Source organism: Meleagris gallopavo, chromosome 7, assembly GCF_905368555.1.
Source record: "Meleagris gallopavo chromosome 7, MGAL_WU_HG_1.1, whole genome shotgun sequence".
NCBI lineage: Eukaryota > Metazoa > Chordata > Aves > Galliformes > Phasianidae > Meleagris > Meleagris gallopavo.
In genome coordinates, this window is record NC_139410.1 from 13703623 (window position 1) to 13722339 (window position 18717).

Here is an 18717-nt window from a genome sequence, read left to right on the forward strand (position 1 = left end):
TTAAAAATTATTATTATTATTTTTATTATTGGTTTTTAAAGAATGAGTTATATTCACTGTATACACTCACGCTGTTTATGGACAAAGGAGTGTTTTCAACATTTTTATGCAGCGTTTGAGTAGTCTGCAGAAATAGTATGCTATGACATGTACAGATACAGGGTGATTGTTTTAGACACCAAGACTAATAATTTTAACAGTATTTAGAAACACTGGAGAAAAGCTTCGAAGTATGCTAGCACCAGGGACAGACAAGCATAAAAGATTAATGTAATTTTGCATATAATGATGCACATTCTTACACAAAAAATCCATCTGCAAGTGTCATGTCAGTCAGCAAAAATCTTTGATGGGTGGGTGCAGCTGGGCTGTCTCTTCTGGCAAAGCTGGCCTAGAAAATGCTAAATGCAGTTATGATGCTTCGTGCCATCTGTAGTATGCCAGTTTATCCTGTCTTCACTGGCATTTACGGTACAATGTAGGGTATCAGCAAACACAGAGACATCAATGTAGACTGACAGATTCATTTCCTCCAGAGGCTATGAACTCTGGTGCATACTTGTGCCACCTTCCTCTGTGTGTTATATTCTGTTGTCACTGGTATTTGGCTTGATTTCATATTTCTGTGTGTAACTCCTGATATATTTCATTTAGCAATTTGCATACAAAGGCAATTAAAGATGATTTATACGGAAATAATTCAGTCTTAACTGATGATATGCTTACATTTTCCTGAAGGTTACCAACTGTACCAATGCTACAAGTTCCATTTTGATGCAACAAACATCTTCTCTAATTCTCTGAATTTAAATGTGTTGAATAGCCACGTGCCTGATGCCAGCTGAGTTTTGATGTCTTGCCCTTTAGCTAGTGTAATTGCACAACTTACCTTCTCGTAACTGTAATGTATTTAATGATCAAAAATATATTCTGAACTGAATTAATGTATGTTTCTTATGCTAGAAGTGGAAAAAAATCAATTTATCCTATCTTCTGAAAATTGAGTAATGTTGTTTTCCACAGTAACTGAATATGAAGGACACGCTCTGTCAGTACTTAAAGGATGTGAACTCCAAGCATTTGATGGGTAAGTCAGTTAGTGGCTGTGAACATTAATAAACCTTGTAACACTAGTTTTTATTTGTATTCCACTCAAAGTCTGCTAAGAGATATTTTATGAGTTACTCTGTTTATGATATATATTCAGACTGAGAAAATCAATTCTCTTTAGATGCTTCATTTTTTATTACTTAACTGTCAACAGGCATGTATTTTAATTCATAAATAATGATAAATAAACATAAAGCTTTCTTAATGTTCAAAGACGACAGTTTGGGTGAAGTCACTGGAGTGCTTCTGTAAGGCTTCTTTCTAGTAGCCAGGTGCAAAAGGAAATAGAACAGAAAAAGCTGGAAAAAATAGTACAATGCAAGGATGCCTGATTTGAACAGATCCCTGTCCTTTCTAAATGGTAATGGTTTGGTTTTAGGGAGGATTAATAGTAAGGGTAATTCTTTCCACCCTTTTAGCAATTCTGGCAGTCACCTAATGTGATGTCTGTTTGCTGTTTCCTTTAAGTTTTACCCAGTTATTGAGCAGCATTGCTTGTTATTTGGTGGACTCCAGTCTCTCCAGTTTTGCCTTTGCTTCCTGTTCACTTTTATTCAAGTCAGCTACATTGTTGCTTGGTTGCCTGTTTACAAAACAGAAGAACAGCACTTCTGTACCTCAAAGACACGATGTTGTTTTATTTATTAGAGTAAGCAAGCAGTATAAGGAAGTGCAATTTATGATCTTGAATTTCTCTCAAAAAGAGTTATGATTCCTTACATGTTAAACAGTACATGAAGTAATTTGGAAGCTTTCCACCTCCAGCAGGGTGTTAGTCCTGTGTATTTGTATCTTGGGCGCTTTTTGTAAGCAATACTGCAGTGCTTTAATTCTTTGTCAGAGCTGGTCTTAACTGTGTTCTATTTCATTTATTTTCCAACGCTGTTCTGCAACATCATGGGTGTATGTCAAGCATCTTATGTGCGACTTCACCTCTTTTTGTATCCTCTTGTTTTTCTTACCCACACCAGAAATTACCCAAGTTGGCTGTGTGCTTTTCCCCTGTCTTGAGGCCAAGCCATGGTTAGAGAGCGCGTGCATCGCAAATGCAAACTGTCTCTGAGCTGCATTCTCTTGTTTATGCAGTAACAAATGTGAAAGATATATGCAAGTATTTCTTCCCCACTCAGGAGTGTACATGGCTGTGGATTTTATTTAGAGTAGCTAGAGTTGGTCAGACTTCAGGGAATAGATGACTGAGAAACTTGTGTCTGATGGTTAGAAAGATGTTTTTTTCCTTTAAGAAGCCTTCTTCGTGGTCTTAGTCAAATCTGTTTGCTCAAAGCTTTTCACTCCATATGCATAACAGGGTCTTGCTGATTAGATCTGAAATCCCTGGTGCCTGATGCCATCTCTGTTTCTGGCCAAAAGGGAAACTGTTGAGAACTAACGTGAATTAAAAAAATAAAGTTAGCTACGTTTCTTTCTGGCTTTCTGGTTGTTATTATTATTATTTTTTAATCCTTTGTTTATAACAACAATACAGACCCCAAATCAGAAGAATATTTGTCTGTTTTCAGTAGTGCTAATATTTAGAATCTGCATTTAAGTCCCTCCAGGTTTATCACACTCCAAAGATTACTTTTTTTTTTCTTTCTTTTTTTTTTTTTCCTGTGGCAGAGATTTTCAAGCCTAGGCACTGGCACAGGCTGCCCAGAGATGTGGTGGATGCCCCATCCCTGGAGACCGGCCCAGTCTCTGAGCAACCTGATCGAGCTGTGTATGCCCCTATTCATTGCAGGGGAGTTGGACTAGATGGTCTTTGAAGATCTTTTCCAACTCTAAGAATTCTATAATTCTGTCAAACTGAATAAAAAATGAAGTAAAAATCTGACTCCTGGTTACACACAGTAAGATAACAGAATCCAAATGTTTCTATTTTCCTTTTTTTTTTCCCTTTGTTTTCCTGTGTGTGTGTGTGTGTGTGTGTGTGTGTGTGAGAGAGAGAGAGAGAGAGAATTGTTTAGCTCAGATGGAGAAATATTCCTGCCAATTTAGAAATTAAGCTGTAGAAAGAAAACAATGACAGGAGCTGAAGAGATGGATGATTTAATTTAAGAACTTAATAATGTCATGAATATATTTTTTAAAAAGCGTACCTTTTTTATCTGGCTGAATTTTTGGGGATAGTGTCACAACTGCATTCGCATGAATGTGTGATAAAACTGTTTAAATAAGCACCTCCTACAGTAAACCTGACTTACCTATTTTGTAAACATATGGAGTGTAATATTACCATTTTTTGTTCTGTAGAATGTGTACCTTAAAAACTTTCAGTTTTCAAACATGCTTATTTGGAGAATCGTGTTCATATTTACCTAAAATAAATAAACAGAACCGAAAATGACATCAACGATGGACACTTGCTGTAACAGAGCTTTTATAGACAAATACATTCTTCTCTATAGCCACAGCAGGTGGGAGTTTAATTACATGCTCCAGAAGCAGTGATTAAGTACCTTCATGCAAAGGATTGCTGGTATGAGGATTTTATACCTTCCTAAATCCCTCCACTGTCTGCACAGTGTGTAGGATTAGCTGTTTTCAAGTATTTTCAGTTTAATATTTGCTTAGTTGTTATGATAATGACAATTAAAAACCATTGGAAAGCTTATGGTGGTCAATATTGAAAGATTTGGAGAGCTTTTCCTCTGAAGTTCTTGGGCTTGTGCTGGAGTCCTCCCCTGCTTGGTTCTGTGGTTCTGGTGCTATAAGATGAAATATAAGTTAGAAGTTAAGTATAGTTATTCCTACTCAGAGGGAAGGAGAAATAAGGATGCTTATATCTTGTTAGTTGATATGCACTGATATGACAGTAAGGCTTTAACTGTTCCTATAGAAAGAATGGATTTTAGCTGCTTGAAGTACAATTGCACTGATGTGGTATGTTAGCTGTCTTCTGCTGGTTTGCTCAATTATGGAATGGTTTACTTTGAACTGTGAAATGTTTTTGTTTTTTAATAGGGTAGTCTGTGTTGGTGGAGATGGATTTGTCAGTGAAGTTGTTCATGGTCTGCTACTTAAAGCCCAGATAGATGCTGGAAAGGGCACAGACTTCATATCGGCACCTGTCAGAGCACCAGTCCCTCTTGGAGTGATACCAGCAGGTGAGACTAAACAACACTGTTATGTTTTGTCAGTGATTTGTTCTAGGTCCCTTTGGCACGTTTTATAGGTTTGGCTACTAAAGGCAGTTTTTGGTGCTCAGTTACTTAAGGGAGCTATTGAATAAATGACCTATATTAGTGATTTAGATTGATTACAAATGACTGGATTTTAAATCATTATGATAATTTATAGTAATGGCACAGATGAGCTCTTTGCCTAAAGGAAGCAGCTCTAGAGGAAGAAAACTAAAATTATCTTCAGATGATCCACGCAAAAATCCTGTTTTGCACTTATTTGCCAACGGAATGAAATCAAATGCAAACTTTGTTTTCTAGAATGTCCTTAATTCAAGCCATGGTGTTTTTTTTCTTCTCTCTCCAATTTTCTTGGCAGATTCCCAGTTGGGTTCATGCTTAGGGTCTATTTTTTAAATGGTGTACCAGGATGCAAATGATATTAAAAAATAAAAATGCTGTGTACAGAAAACTGCTTTATCTTCCTTCACTTCTACAGATCTGAAGATACATGCAACTGTTTTGAATAATCCTCTTGTTCCTATCTTAACTTGTACATAATTCTTGTGCTTTTTTTTTCTTTTTTTTTTTTTTTCCCTTCTTCCCCAGTATTTTCCTCTTGCCCTTCTTACTGTAACTTGGATCAGGCAGAACTGCAGGCAAGGCTTATTTTACACTTGTGTCTGGGTTATACCCCTTAGAAAGAGGGGGGGCATTTTTGCATGGATAGTACCCTCAGGTGTGGCAATGTGAATGCTTGTTGTAATTTTTCAGATGATTTTAACCAGTAGGGAAAAAACACCTTCAGCCAAGAGAACAGCAAATTATTCTTTTCAGCTTTCTACAAAAAAAGAAGTAACTTGTAAGCTCAGAAAGCAAGTTTTACATGCTTTGACTTGCTTTGCACTTCTAATAGTAGCATTAAAACCAGGAACAGTTGCTTCTAAAAATGCAAAATTCTACAGGTTAAGAACAGCAGTCTTGGAAGTGGATTGGCAAAAGGTGCAATAATCTGAAAAATGTAGCAAGGGGACTTAAGGATAGCAATCTGACCATCACTTGTCAGTTAAGACTGTGTGTGTGTATAGGTGGTGTCAGGGTGGAACCTCTCCAGTGCGTCTCTCTGTACTGTCTGGCTGTGAGCAAGTCACTGTGCCTCAGTGCCAGTGCTTCCTCTCTTCAATTTGTCAGCAGAAGAATGTCATGAAAGGATATGAGAACCTGAGAGAGTGTTCTATTGCTTGCTACACAGACTGCTGTAGGCTTCCTTAAAAGAGGCTGCGATCAATTTATATAGTGAACGTGTGAGAAACTTCATAATGGTTTCCTAAGTATCTTCTTTTATTTCAATATTTTATATTTCAAAAAGTAGTCAAGAAATAGGTAAATGTAATACTTGGGCACATAAAGATGTACTTCAGTGGTCTTTCCTCCTGTAATTTCACTGAACCAATTATTCGGATTTTCTGGCTGAGCAAGAATAGAAAAATGTTGTGGGGTCCAAAGAAGGGCAATAAGGATGATCAAGGGACTGGAGCACCTTTCCTATGTCGAAAAGCTGGGGGAGTTGGGCTTATTTAGCATGCAGAAGATAAGGCTCTAGAAAGACCTCATTATGGACATCCAGTACTTGAGGGGAACTTAGAAGGGGGACCAATTTCTTATACAATTTGATAGTGATAAGACAAAGGGGAATGGCTTTAAAAGAGGAGATATTTAGGTTAGATGTTAGGAAGAAGATCTTCACTCAGAGGGCATGAGGCACTGGCACATGCTGCCCAGAAAAGCTGTGGATTCCCCATCCCTGGAGGTCTTATGCCATTCTATGATTCTGTGGGATTGCATTCTTGGAAAGGAGATCAGATTAAGATCTGGGTTTGGTGTGTTGTCAGTAGATAGAGCAGCATTTTGAAGTTCCAATCCACCTGATGGGAGAAGCTGCTTTTGAAACTGCTTCCCTTCTGGGCAGACAGATCTTATGGGAGCATACTTTTAGCAGAGCACCACCGCAGTAGCTCCCAGGCTGCCTTCCTGTGGTCCCAGCCGGAGGGGTGATGTAGGGCGGCCTGTGGTGGTCCCACCAGCCACCAGCAAGAGCTTGTTGCTATGGGAACTGCAGCTGAGGGGCTGCAGAGGGAGCAGGAGGACATGGAAAGTGATCCTGTTGTGCTAAGAAGGAGTCAATCTGTATCCAATGGCTGCGAGCCTTTTGGTCCTAAGTCGTTCATTTAAATAAATTCATGGTTTCCAATTAATTTGTAAAATAAAATATTACTGAGGGACTGTTAATTTCTGTGATATTTCAGGCAAAGAACCAAAATGTTGGTGCAGTTTTCATCAGAATTTTAGCTATGCTTGACTAGGAAGTCATTACATCACATTTATCTGTTTGGATGGGGGAGACATTAACAGCCTTATGAATATTCATGTTGTCTGGTTAATTAAGTTAATTGTACTGCAGAAGTGCTTGCACTTCCAAGGACAATTTTTTCCCTACAGTTTCTGTTTGGTACCTCCATCAGTCATTTTTTACGTGACCTGCAGATACTTAATCCTTACCACGATGCTTTTGTGCATTTCGTAGGATGAAGGTTGTAGGAAGTTGTTGGTAATGTCAGGAAACAGGGTGAATATTTAGAACAGGATTATGATTCTGGAATAATATAATCTATTTTGGTTTCTGTTAAAAAAAAAAAAATGTGTCTGACAAAGATCCTGGAGTTGTATGGTCGAAACATTTTATGCTGATTTACAGTAAACTGAGTAGTTGGAGTGAAACCTAAAAATGTGACTGCTGTAATCTTTGGGGAGAACAAGCCCATACATGAGCATCAAAGGAGGTTATTAGTCTCTGCAGTGTAGTGCAATAATGTTCACGGAAAACATTTTGTTGATGGTAAGTAATATTCCAAACTTACATAAAGTTAAAAAAGGATTAAGGCTGACTTGAAAAGATGAATCATGGCATCAAAGCCACTATTATTGAATAACCATTTAAGTCAGCAAAGTTTTCATCCTAACATTTTTATTTGTATGATAACTTTGTTTTATCTCTGTTGGTGTAAGCTTTCTTTGCATCATCCTCTTTGTACAGGACCTAGATAAAGGCATGCTTAATTCAATCATTGTTAGGGTCAAAATGCTGCTAGGTGTGTAGTAAGAATGTTTTCTGGAAAAGGTGGTGACATTTCCTACTGTATAACTATGCATATTCTGGATCTGCAGCTCATGGAAAGGCTTGCTTGCATGCAGTACTTACGTCTTTGAACAGAGGCAGAGCTTACTTTCTCAGTAGTCGGGACAGGATGGGGTTTTGTCTTGTTTACTTCTGCAGATTTTAATGAGTTTCACAGATTTAAGACAAGGATGCAATTATTTGTGCTATCCTGTTTAGTAGGAATGAGATTTAACTCTCATTAAAGTCAGCATGAAAATTGGTATTGATTTCAGCCCTGGCCATTTGTTATCTTGTTGCCATCTGTATCGATGAATCACTCTTACTTAAATGAGGAATTCCAGTTTAAGAGATACCAAGCCCAATCTTCTGAAGTTTATTCTATCCTGTGCTCTTCCGTTAGCTTGATCTTCAATGACAATATTTATCAGAATAACTTTGCATTACTTGTAAAGATATGCTGCTTGTGGGTGATTTCCTTTGTTTTTATCCCAATTACAAAGCACGTTCTTTTTTTTTTTTTTTTTTTCTTTTTCTTTCTCCTCAAAAAGAGATTCCTGCAAAAGTCACTTAGAGTTTCAAAAACAAAAGCATGATCCAAGGAGATATCTCAGAATACTTTGAGCTCCTACTTGAGCTTCAATAACTAAATAAAAATAGTTAAATCTAGAGTCTAAATGTCAGAAATCAATCAAACATGAAATGCTGTAAGCAAAGACTTTGTACTGTTCTTTGAAGATTAACTTTTTAGGTCAAACTTTTTTTTTTTATCCCAAAGTTTTCTGTATGGAAATATATTTTATGTTCATTGAAGTGATAGAAGTTGCTGATTTGAATATTAAATGGCATCTCGAGCTACAATTTTGTGTTTGCTTTTGTACAGAAAGGAAAGTTCAAATAGCTTTTCATTGAGTTGTTGGATATAAATTGCTGCAGATAAATTGCGTTGTAGTATACATAATAATAGACACTTTCTGGTACTGTATTTAGAGAAAAATTCTTTGGGGAAAAAAAAAAGTTAAGATTGAAATTGTTTATTTCTTCTCTCAAAGTGCTTCGTAATCCCAATTTGCTGGGCATATTTACATATATTCTTTAGGAAAAGGAAAAATAAACTGGTATTATAGTCACCTCTAAACTCTGAGAAATATACAAATTAAATTTCATTTCTGTATGAATTGTTCAAAGAATAAAACTGCACGTAATCAGATTTCTTCCACTGTGACTGAGGATGTAAACTTCCAAAAATGTTGTGTCTGTTATGTTGATATGTGTACCTCCCTTATTTCCTTCACATAACAGGAGCCCTGAGGCCCTTTCTCAGAGCTTCTCTCTCTGACATTGTGAAGGCTTTCCTCGAGGCTCTGAGCACTCTTGTTGCTTCCAGAGACTGAGGTGACCTAAGGAGGTAACAGCTCCTCTGTGAGATACTTTGATAAAATTCACCTGGTTTTCTTTTTCTTTTTTTCTTTTTTTCTTTTTTTTTCACTTAACATTCTTATTTAGAGAAATTATTGGGAAGGAAAAAAAAAAAAAAAAAGCAAAGCATGTACTACTGAATAAGGATGACAAGATGCCTTTAGAGTTATGCAACTATGTACATCAATCTTTCCATATTTAGTATGATTTCTACCACTAAAGTGACATCAAAGATTGCAAAATTTTGAGATGAACATAATTTTTCAGTCTGGTATATGATGCTTTCAAAGTGCTTATTGAGATATTGAGTGCCTCTTATTTGAAATACGATGATCTCTTCCCTTTCCTTGCTTCTCTCCTCCCACTGTTGACAGAGAAATTTAAATGCATCCATAAAATTGAAGACGAATTTATCAACTAGAGTTGTCTATTGCTGCTGTAGCATATTAAATAATTGAAGCAACAAGAAAATGATTTGAAAATTCGAGTAAGTGAACTTATTCCTTTATGGGATGTTAGGTTCTAAATTGTTCATTTACAGTTTTTGTAATTTGAATTAATCTGTTCTTGAGTTACTCATGCCTTACTCAGTGCTATAAAGAAGCTCAGTATTCTCTCTGCGTGGCCCTGGTGTTCTAGTTGTGCAAAATGCAATCCTGTGACCCTGCTACTTGGCTAAGAAAATCTGTTTTCCAGTCATTCATGTTCTCCTTATACATAAAGTTGACATGCTGTAATCAACAATATCTGGTGTTACTTCTCAGATATAGTCTGCAAGGGAAAAAGCAGCATTCTGACTAGATATTGTAGAATTTTGCCCGGGAAACTTGATGTTTTCAATGGCCTGACATTGTATTGTTTTTCCAACTTAAAAACAAACAAATAAATAAAACAAAACTGCATTTCCCAGATGTATCCTACTTAACGATCTGCCTGCTGGTACATTTCCCCAGTGTTGGACTTATGTATAAAACAAAATATTTGTAAGGGAGATAGGTTAATAGCAGCAACAAGAAAGGCAAAATTTGCTTTTGGATTTTATGGCACATATCAATGAATTTACAGAGAGGATTTTGTAGATCTCTGAAATTTTGTATGCTTATAATTTGTGCTATTTAGCATTTTGCTTTTACCAAGACTGAATAATTTGTGTAGGGGGCTTTGAAAATGTACCTCAATTTCCTTTTCTGAAAATTTTATATACATGCCATGAATATATACTCTCTGCTATTCTCTATCTTATTTACGATAGTTTGTATTTACTTTTGCAGGTACTACTAATATTTTGGCCTACACTCTCTATGGCATCAAACATGTGGTGACTGCAACGCTGCACATTGTAATGGGTAAATACTTACAGACACAGTATCTGGATTTGTCATAGCCAATTGTTTAATAAACACCTAGTGTTATGCTATAGCACTGTAAACTATATTGTAAGACTTTTTTGTCCAAATGATTTTGTCCTGATTTATAGAGTATGGAATGTTCTTTGCATGTAGCTTAATAATAAAGGTAATTATAACAATTTGTAACAATTCTGGCATTCATTTTCTCTTGCTGATGTTCTTCATTGCGAAGAGTAACCTTTTCTGGACTACATAGTGTGAACTGTGTTACTCTGTAGTAACTGGTTGAATGTTCCTTAAAAAAAAACCAAACCAAACCAAAACAAAAAAAAAAACAAACAACCAGAACACACACAGCAGTTTCCATAAGAAATCTTCATTTGTAGAAAACTGCATTTCTTGCCATTCAGTTTGATGTGCACAGCAAATGGGGTTTTGTGTGTGAAAATCTGATTATGCTAAGAGGAAAAACTAGTTTGCCTGTGCAAGCCTTAGGAAGTAGCAAATGCTTAACTGAACAAGGTCAATGTTTCTCCTAAAGTAAGTTTTTTTTTTTTGTTTGTTTTTTTTTTTTTTTTTTTTTTTAGGATACATTATATATAAAAATACATATATAATTTTTCAAAAAGAGAATAATGGATAAGGAAGCTTCATCTGGAACATGTGTTTTCTAGACCTTACAGTCAGCAATGGAAGATTCCTTTTCCTGGATAGTAAAACTTACAGTTTATACACAAAATCTGAAACTGTCTTTTTAAACCGGAGACCGTGAACATAATGGAAACAACAGATTCATTCATAGAAAAAAAATATATATACCCTATTTTGAACAAAATTAGATGTCTTAGTTCTGTAACTGTAAAAACATTTGTGACCATTTCACCAATTGCTTGTAATGATGAAACATTGCACTGGAGGAGTTCAGGAACTCTTAAATATTGTACATAAATGTATTTATATAGCAACTGAACATTTTCTTTGTATAGTAATTGAAAGTCACACTATGTACTGCCTGATGGGTTGGAAGGATTTTTGCCATAAAAATTTTGACGTTTTGAAGCTTCCTGAACATTGTTCTCTGAAATGAGTACTTGTACAGTCTTGATTATATCTGAATTGATTCCAGTTTTCATTAGTAAAACTTGACTTCCTAAGGAGAGAATATTCTGCAGATCTTTCTCTCAGTTAAATCAGGTGAAAATGAAATAGTAAGTTATGTTTGGCTTGATTTCTGATCTTTGTCTTTGATATTTTAGGTCATATTCAACCAGTAGATGCCTGTACTTTCAGTTCTCCAAGCAGGCTTTTGCGTTTTGGGTTCTCGGCTATGTTTGGTTTTGGTGCAAGGACTCTAGCTTTGGCTGAAAAGAACCGTTGGATGCCCTCCAGTCAGCGAAAGGATTTTGCTTTTATCAAAACACTGGCAGATCTCAAGTATGCCATAAGTTGTTACATTTTTCTACTATTTCTTGAGGAATATGCAATAATGAATGTGGGAAAATATAGACAACAGTAGTTTAGCTGTCTTGACTTATCATCTGTTGGTTGCTAAATTTGTCATATTCAGCATCTCCTTAAAATCATTTTAATTTGAATAAAAGTTTGTCTAGCAGTCAGAAAATTGGATTACAGTAAATATTACACTAAATATAAATACTTTTCCAGGACAGAGAAATGTGAATTATCATTTCTACCTCTACAAATTCCACAGGAAGACTCTTATGAGAATGACAAGTAAGTAAAACTGGGTCAAACAATCCCAAATATAAAAAAAAAAAAAAAGATATATTGTTGAAGAGAAAATTGTGCAAATTCAAATTTAATCATCAGGTAAAATAAAATCTTAAAAGGAAAAAGATTTATTTTGACAACTGTGAACTTGCACAGTTTGTAAAATAGTCCCTCTCTGTCTCTGAGACTACAGAGGGTTTATTACAAAGCAGAATTTCTCTTAATATTCCTGTGTTTTTCAGTTCCATTATTTCTGTCCTCCAGTGAAACATTTTTTTTTCTAAAGAAATATTATTTATATGTGCTAAATTTATTTTAAGTTATTTTCCCTACATGTTTTTTCACCCTTGTAGAAAGAAGAAAGGGAAAAACAAAAAAAAAGGTGAGCCTTAGCTTTTATGATTATTTAAAAATGAACTGTGAGTGGTTAAACTGGAATAATATGAATTACTCTGCTATATTTAGGTAACAAGGATCAATGGCACAAAATTCAGGGTGACTTCCTGAACGTGAGCATTATGGCAATCCCTTGTCTGTGTTCAATGGCACCAAGAGGCTTGGCACCTAATACGAGGTCAGTGGAGGTTTAAAGAATTAGTCACATCTATAAATTCTGACATCTTACCTTAAGACCTTGGCTTTTCCAAGAATACAAGGCTGTGTTTAGGTAGTCTAGACTATGGAGCAGGGGAGGGAATGTGGACTGCGGCAGACTTGATAATCCCAGGAATTGTAATCAGTTTTAGGATCAAGCAAATAAGGTCAAGTAGTCTAACTAGAATAATGAGTAGATAATTGCTGTGATTAAATTAGTTGGCAAGTCCGACTTAAGTAGTAGTCATCGAGCAGTTGTCTGTCATAGGTACTGGCTATATGTAGAAACTTCATTCTTAGATTTTGGTTTACTTTTTCAAGTATAAATGTGCCATTTGTCTTCTGCTTTACAGTCAGGAGCAATGAAGTATGAGTCCTTCTGTCAAGAACTGAAATTCACACTTGTATTTTGCCTTATTTTTTGCCAAATTTAGGAAATGCAGTTTTATATTTAGGGCTTTTGAAAACAAATGTGCATGTAATCTGGTTGTTGACAGTTATTCAGTTTGCCTTGGCTCATTGTTGACAGCATATTTTGTGGTGCTCAAACAGCTATCAGGTGATAAATCTTCATAGCTGATTTATTCAGTTAACAATTAAAAGCAGAATAATAGCAAGTAGGAACTTCATAGTTGTACGTGAAATTCAACACACTCTCTCAAATAAGAATTCATAAACTTTTCTTGTACATTATATATTACTACTTATACATTACTACTCATAAAAGTTATGGAATGAGCCTGTTTTGTTTAATTATCTTTAGTGAAAATGAATACGCCTTAAGACTTGTTAGATATTTATCTTCCAAATTGCTTGCTGATCTGGTAGGATTTGCCTTATTGAAAAGGACTTAAAAATAACTGTGTTTGAAAAAGATATTGTGGAGAATTTTTCTTAGTTTGGGGAGTCCTGCTGAGGTGCATATTCTTTAAGGTAGTGCTGTGCTGCTTTCCTCTCCTAGGAAAACTTAGGAAAAGTATCTCTGTTCAGCATTTACTGTTATATTTCAGTCAGCAGAAACCTTCTGACAAGAACTGAATAGTCTTTTTTAGCTTTGCTTTTTCTTTCCATCTGTTATGACACCTGCTCCTCAGTGATACAGAATTTTAAGACAATTCCATGCAATTATTACAGGCTTGAATAAGCCTGTTTCTCCCTCAGCAGAGTTGCTTAGTGGATCCCCCTATTTTGTATACCATTTTTGTTCTTTCTTGAATATTATCATAGAAATGAAATTATCTGGCAGGGTGGGAAGTGTAAATGTTTCAGACAGTTGTTCCATTTCTCATAGTCAATAATATCTTGACTGTAAAGCTTTTCAACATGTGAAACAAATGTTGCACTGTTTGCTTGAAATGCAAAATCCGTTATCGTAGTGTCAGCTAAGTACATCTAGGTTTCTTCACTCTGATCTGTTTTTTCTCATGAGATTTTTTTTTTTTCTTTTTTTGCTATGTGAAGACATTTGAAGATGAATGAATGCTTTGACTATTGCAACTCTATTTATACTAGCCTAAATCTGGAGTGTGTCATGCTTCACTGCAGATTGGACTTGCAAAAGAATTAAAGAGAATTGTTAATCATCTCAGAAAATAAAATGCTGTTATGTGAAATGCATTCTCCAGTAACCTGCTATGTCTTTTCTAGTAAAAACATGATAAGGAGGCAACTCTTTCAATTTTACTAGAAAAATTTGTTTTCTAAATCAGTAAAATAATGCAATGCCATCTGACTTGTTCCATGGCTGTATATAAGTTATCTTTATAGGTAGTGCTTTATTGTAGTCTGAGAACGTTCCAATTACAGTTGTTAAACAGCCAGGAAGCTCTGAGTGGGGAGATATGTAGTGGTGGGCTGGAAAGTATTGTTTTCAAATGACCTTAACCTATTTCTTAATTGTTCCTATCGAATGAATAAATGTATCTTCTGAATATATAAAATACAATCTCAGCAGCGATTGGCATTTTTACCAGACATACTTTTTGAAAGATAGTTTCTCTCCGTAACTTGAATGAGACTTAGGAATGGTTGCATTGAGATTCAGGCAGCTAGTTTCTATGACAGGATACAGTTGCATTAAGGAGCCTGTGAAGTAGTACCAGCTCATTGTCTGACCCAAATTTAAAAGTGCTAACTATCACTGCAAGTAGGTACCCAGCACCAATGAGTATCTGCACTGTAGGATTTCTTCTTGATTAACCTCCAATATACACTTTTGTACAAGATTCCCTTCAGTTTTTAAGTTATTCATTCCATGTGAAACATGTTGAGTGTAGAACTCTGCTGAGAATTTCTAAGAGGGTTTGAATAGCAGCACGGTTAAGATTTGGATGTTCATTAAGGCAGGTGAAGTGTGAATGGTGAGCTGAATGAGTCTAACTGCACTGGGTGGTATGTACTTCACATGTCATGGGAACAGTTAATCACAACATTTCTGGTAATCATCATACTTTGTTGGAGAGAAGTGTAAAAACAAATTTGTGATGTTTAAGAATTCTGCTGTTAAGTAGGAAAGCATTTTTATTTAAATATGCATAGCATTTAATAAATTATAGGTATTGATAAAGAAATAAAATTTCTTCCGTGTATGTTATAGGTACAGAGATGCTGAATAACTTCAACTGCATCATTTTAATTGATCTATAAAGATGTGGAGTTTTTATTTTGTTTTGTTTAAAAGTATATATTTAAATTATAATTATTTTATTAATGTGCTCTTGCACCTGTAAGCCTGTTAAACTTCCAGTTATGTGTTTACTTTGGGGAACTAAGTCTGTCTGCTTTTTAGGTTAAATAATGGAAGCATGGCTCTGATTGTTGTACAGAATACCTCCCGAACTGAGTTTATAAAACACCTGAAAAGATATGCCAGTGTAAAAAATCAGGTACTGTTAATTTCATTCCGGTGATTATAAAAAGAACAGTAAATCGTGAAGGTAGACATGCTGGAAGAGTTAATGTTAGCATCCTCATAAGGAGACTTAGCTTCCTGTCAGAATACATTAGCCCCCTTTTTATCTGATTTTTTTTTTTTCTTAAATCACTAGACTAATACCGATTAGCCTATTTCAGCCCATCTGTTGTGGTTTAAATTGTATTTCTGAAGTACCATCAATTTATGGGAATAAAGCACAATAGAGAAAATGCATGCTGTATTTAAATCTTGTGTAAGAGATCAAGATGTGGGGACAGCATGCACCTCTGTAAGAAATAGGTGAAGTCCAAAACATCTACGGATTGCTGAGCCTTACACTGACAGCATCAGATTATCACCATTGAGTTTAGCAGATATATATTCCAACTATTTATGAATATTTATAGAACTGCACATAAAAACTGTGATCATGTTCTTTTTTTTTTTTTTTTTTTTTTTTTTTTTTTTTTTAAGAAGAAATGAAGCATCTAAACATAAATGTCGTCCTAAATACCCCATATGTAGCCTAAACATCGTGGTAGTCATTCAAACATTTCAGGGTTATGTGAACTCACTTTTCAGGTAGGTCCAGGCTTGGATTAGATAATCATTGAGCAGTCAGAGTTTGTCATAGAGGTGGTGGCAGTACCGTGTGACAGCACTAATAGGTGCTTTTAGGAAACAGGTTGTGTTTTCCAATTATGTCATAGGTTACGCTCTTGGAGGAAGAAGGCTTTGCTTTTCTCTGTAGTTAAAAATTACAGTTAGATGCTAGAGCCTCACTTGAGACTTGAGGACAGGATCACTGGCAGTGATAAATGATAGGAAAAAAAATTCCATGGACTTTAATGTATTCAGAGAGCATATGCCATTTTGGCATGTGAAAAATATACCACCTCATCTGTAAATTGAGCAAGTCTGATTTAAGAATGCAAGTGGAATATTGCACTTTTTCTTTTTTTCACTGAGGCACTATTTAGGATAAGAAATAGCAGGTAGTCTATGAATGCTAGTTGGAATACACAATGCGTTCTATATGTGTTCACTTATAGAGTTAAGGGTTCTCATACAATTAAGAAGCAAAAACATCCCCAAGCTTTTTAATTTCATGTAATCCAGTTTGTTGCAAAGTATCACCTATAGCTTTCATCTTTGTTTAACATATGCCTGTGTTTGATTTAGTTCAGTTTTCCCTTTGTTGAGACATACACAGTTCAAGAAGTAAAAGTGCAACCGAGAATCAAAAGTGGGCTTGATGCCAAAGAAAATACCACTGCAGCAGAAGAAAATTACCCTTGGAATATAGATGGGGACTTAGTAGAAGCATCAGAAGTTCATGTTCGGTAAGGCTGAGTATTATATTTATGGACAATATTCCTGTAGTAGACTAGCACTGCAATCTTAAGTATATATATATACAAATACACCAAAAGCGATTGTAAATACTTTAAGAATAATATTTTTGTATCCTGCTGTGCAGGGTCTCTGCCGCATTGCCTTGTGCATATCTCTGGAAAGGGTTATGGCCCCCGTGGCCTTCCAGCTCCTTTCAGCCCATTTTACTTTACTCTTCTGTTTGTTAGAAGAGGACAGATGAATGTGAAGTTCAGTGAGTCTGAGAGGACTTATTTGGGTGTGCTTGGAAAGCCTTGTTTGTAACCTTAATAAAAACATAGCTGTTCAATCGTGAGAAACTTGGCACTACTTGAGAATAGTGTCCATATGTAGGAGCGAAGAAAGAATATTAATTAATACACAGAAATTGGAGGATTAGCTGTAAAAATAAATGTGAGGTGGCTTGTTTTTTTTTCTGCAGTGTGCACAGGGTCAGAGTAACATAGTCTGAGCTATAGAAGACCGATTTCATTATAGGATGACTGAGAAAATAATATGCTTGTAGAGATTAGAGATGACCTTGTAGGAGATGTCACAATATAGTTCACATTATTTTATTCCATATAGCACTTTATGTATATTTGTTAAAAAAAAAAAAAAAAAAAAAAAGGCACGGATTGCAGGACTTGGTGGAATTGATAGTTTGACTTCCTCACTTCACAGGGTACATCCTCAACTTATTAATCTCTATGGAGTGAACACTGATGATCTGGAGAGTTCCAAAGCAACATGCAATTGCATCTAGAAGGGATACACTGAATGTTCTTTATAAGTCCCTGTCACACCTGTATGCTCTTCTTTCTAACATCCCATTCTTGCACTTATTGAACTCAGTTGTAATAGAAAGGATGTTTATTACATTTCTAGTTTAAAATTTTTATCAAGTTATATATTTTTATTAAGTTATATTTGACTTAGGCTTAACAAGAAAAAATGAAAAAATGATTAAATGATTTCTTTAATAAATTTTGGGTTCTGAAATGATCTGTCAGAATAGATGGAAAGTCTTTTGTTTTCTTTAAAATTATTCAGACTTCTACAGTATATTTAATATGAAGTATTTTTGAGTTTGCTGTTGTTACCATTTTGTCGGGTTACTCAGTTCAAGCAGAACTAGTGAGTGGAGACAAGATGGTCCTCACATTGAGGAATAGTCGCAAAGTATAGATCAGGTATTTCCAGTTCTAGGTATCACTTACAATGTTGCCTTAATGTTTTTTTTCAAATTGGTTTCTAGTCAAGCAGTAATAGAAAAGAACATGGTGACTTGTAATTTCTTTGATGAATGGTATTTTAAAGACTACTCATTGTACAAAATAAAAAAAAATTAAAATATTTAATGTATTGTAGAGCTGACAATATTAAGACTAGTTTTTGCTGTTGCTGAGAATAAAGTGATAAATAACCTTTTCTCATTGACTCAAATTTTGGTAACTATCTTAAAGGACATAAATATTTTTATAAGTAAGTGTTTATTTTTTTTAGGTGACTTCTTAAATATTTTCTACAATTATTTGAGATGAATGCAAATTAAGAGCAGATTCTCAAAGGAAGAGCCAGTTTCCAGAAAGATGATGCAAAGTAGCAGCCTGGTGGGTTTGTCTGCAGTGCCATAGGCCTAAGCATGTGGTTCTGTTCACTTGTCTATGAATTGTTATAAAAAAGGCGGATGCACAATGGTGTGAAAGCAACGTTGTTTCATGGCTGGCACAGGTTTGCTCCAAGTCTTTGTTCTGTAAGTAGTTCAGTATACTGTGAAATCCAGTCGTTTAAGATTTCATTAAATCCCTTTACGTTGGATCTGTGTCTTCAAGACTTACATGAGCTGTATATTTTACTCCATTCTAAATCTCATGAAAAATTTTTACTGGTGGTAAATGAGGTACACAAGTATTGCAGATGGCTACT

The 18717-nt window shown here is 35.3% G+C and overlaps 1 protein-coding gene across 2 annotated transcripts in view; it reads left to right on the forward strand.

Annotated features, from left to right (window-relative positions):
- Window positions 1-18219, forward strand: part of CERKL (CERK like autophagy regulator) — a 49557-nt gene extending 31338 nt beyond the window's left edge. Inside the window, exons 4-13 of one of the 2 annotated variants that reach the window (XM_085228660.1) lie at window positions 1024-1087; window positions 4075-4217; window positions 10098-10172; window positions 11432-11609; window positions 11841-11909; window positions 12260-12288; window positions 12372-12480; window positions 15289-15385; window positions 16597-16757; window positions 17473-18219. In XM_085228660.1, coding sequence (XP_085084786.1) covers window positions 1024-1087; window positions 4075-4217; window positions 10098-10172; window positions 11432-11609; window positions 11841-11909; window positions 12260-12288; window positions 12372-12480; window positions 15289-15385; window positions 16597-16757; window positions 17473-17554 — 1007 coding nt within the window. In that variant the 3' untranslated portion in view covers window positions 17555-18219. The remainder of the gene's footprint in view (window positions 1-1023; window positions 1088-4074; window positions 4218-10097; window positions 10173-11431; window positions 11610-11840; window positions 11910-12259; window positions 12289-12371; window positions 12481-15288; window positions 15386-16596; window positions 16758-17472) is intronic. The other variant, XM_085228661.1, reaches the window with a different exon arrangement.
- The last annotated feature ends 498 nt before the right edge of the window (window positions 18220-18717 follow it).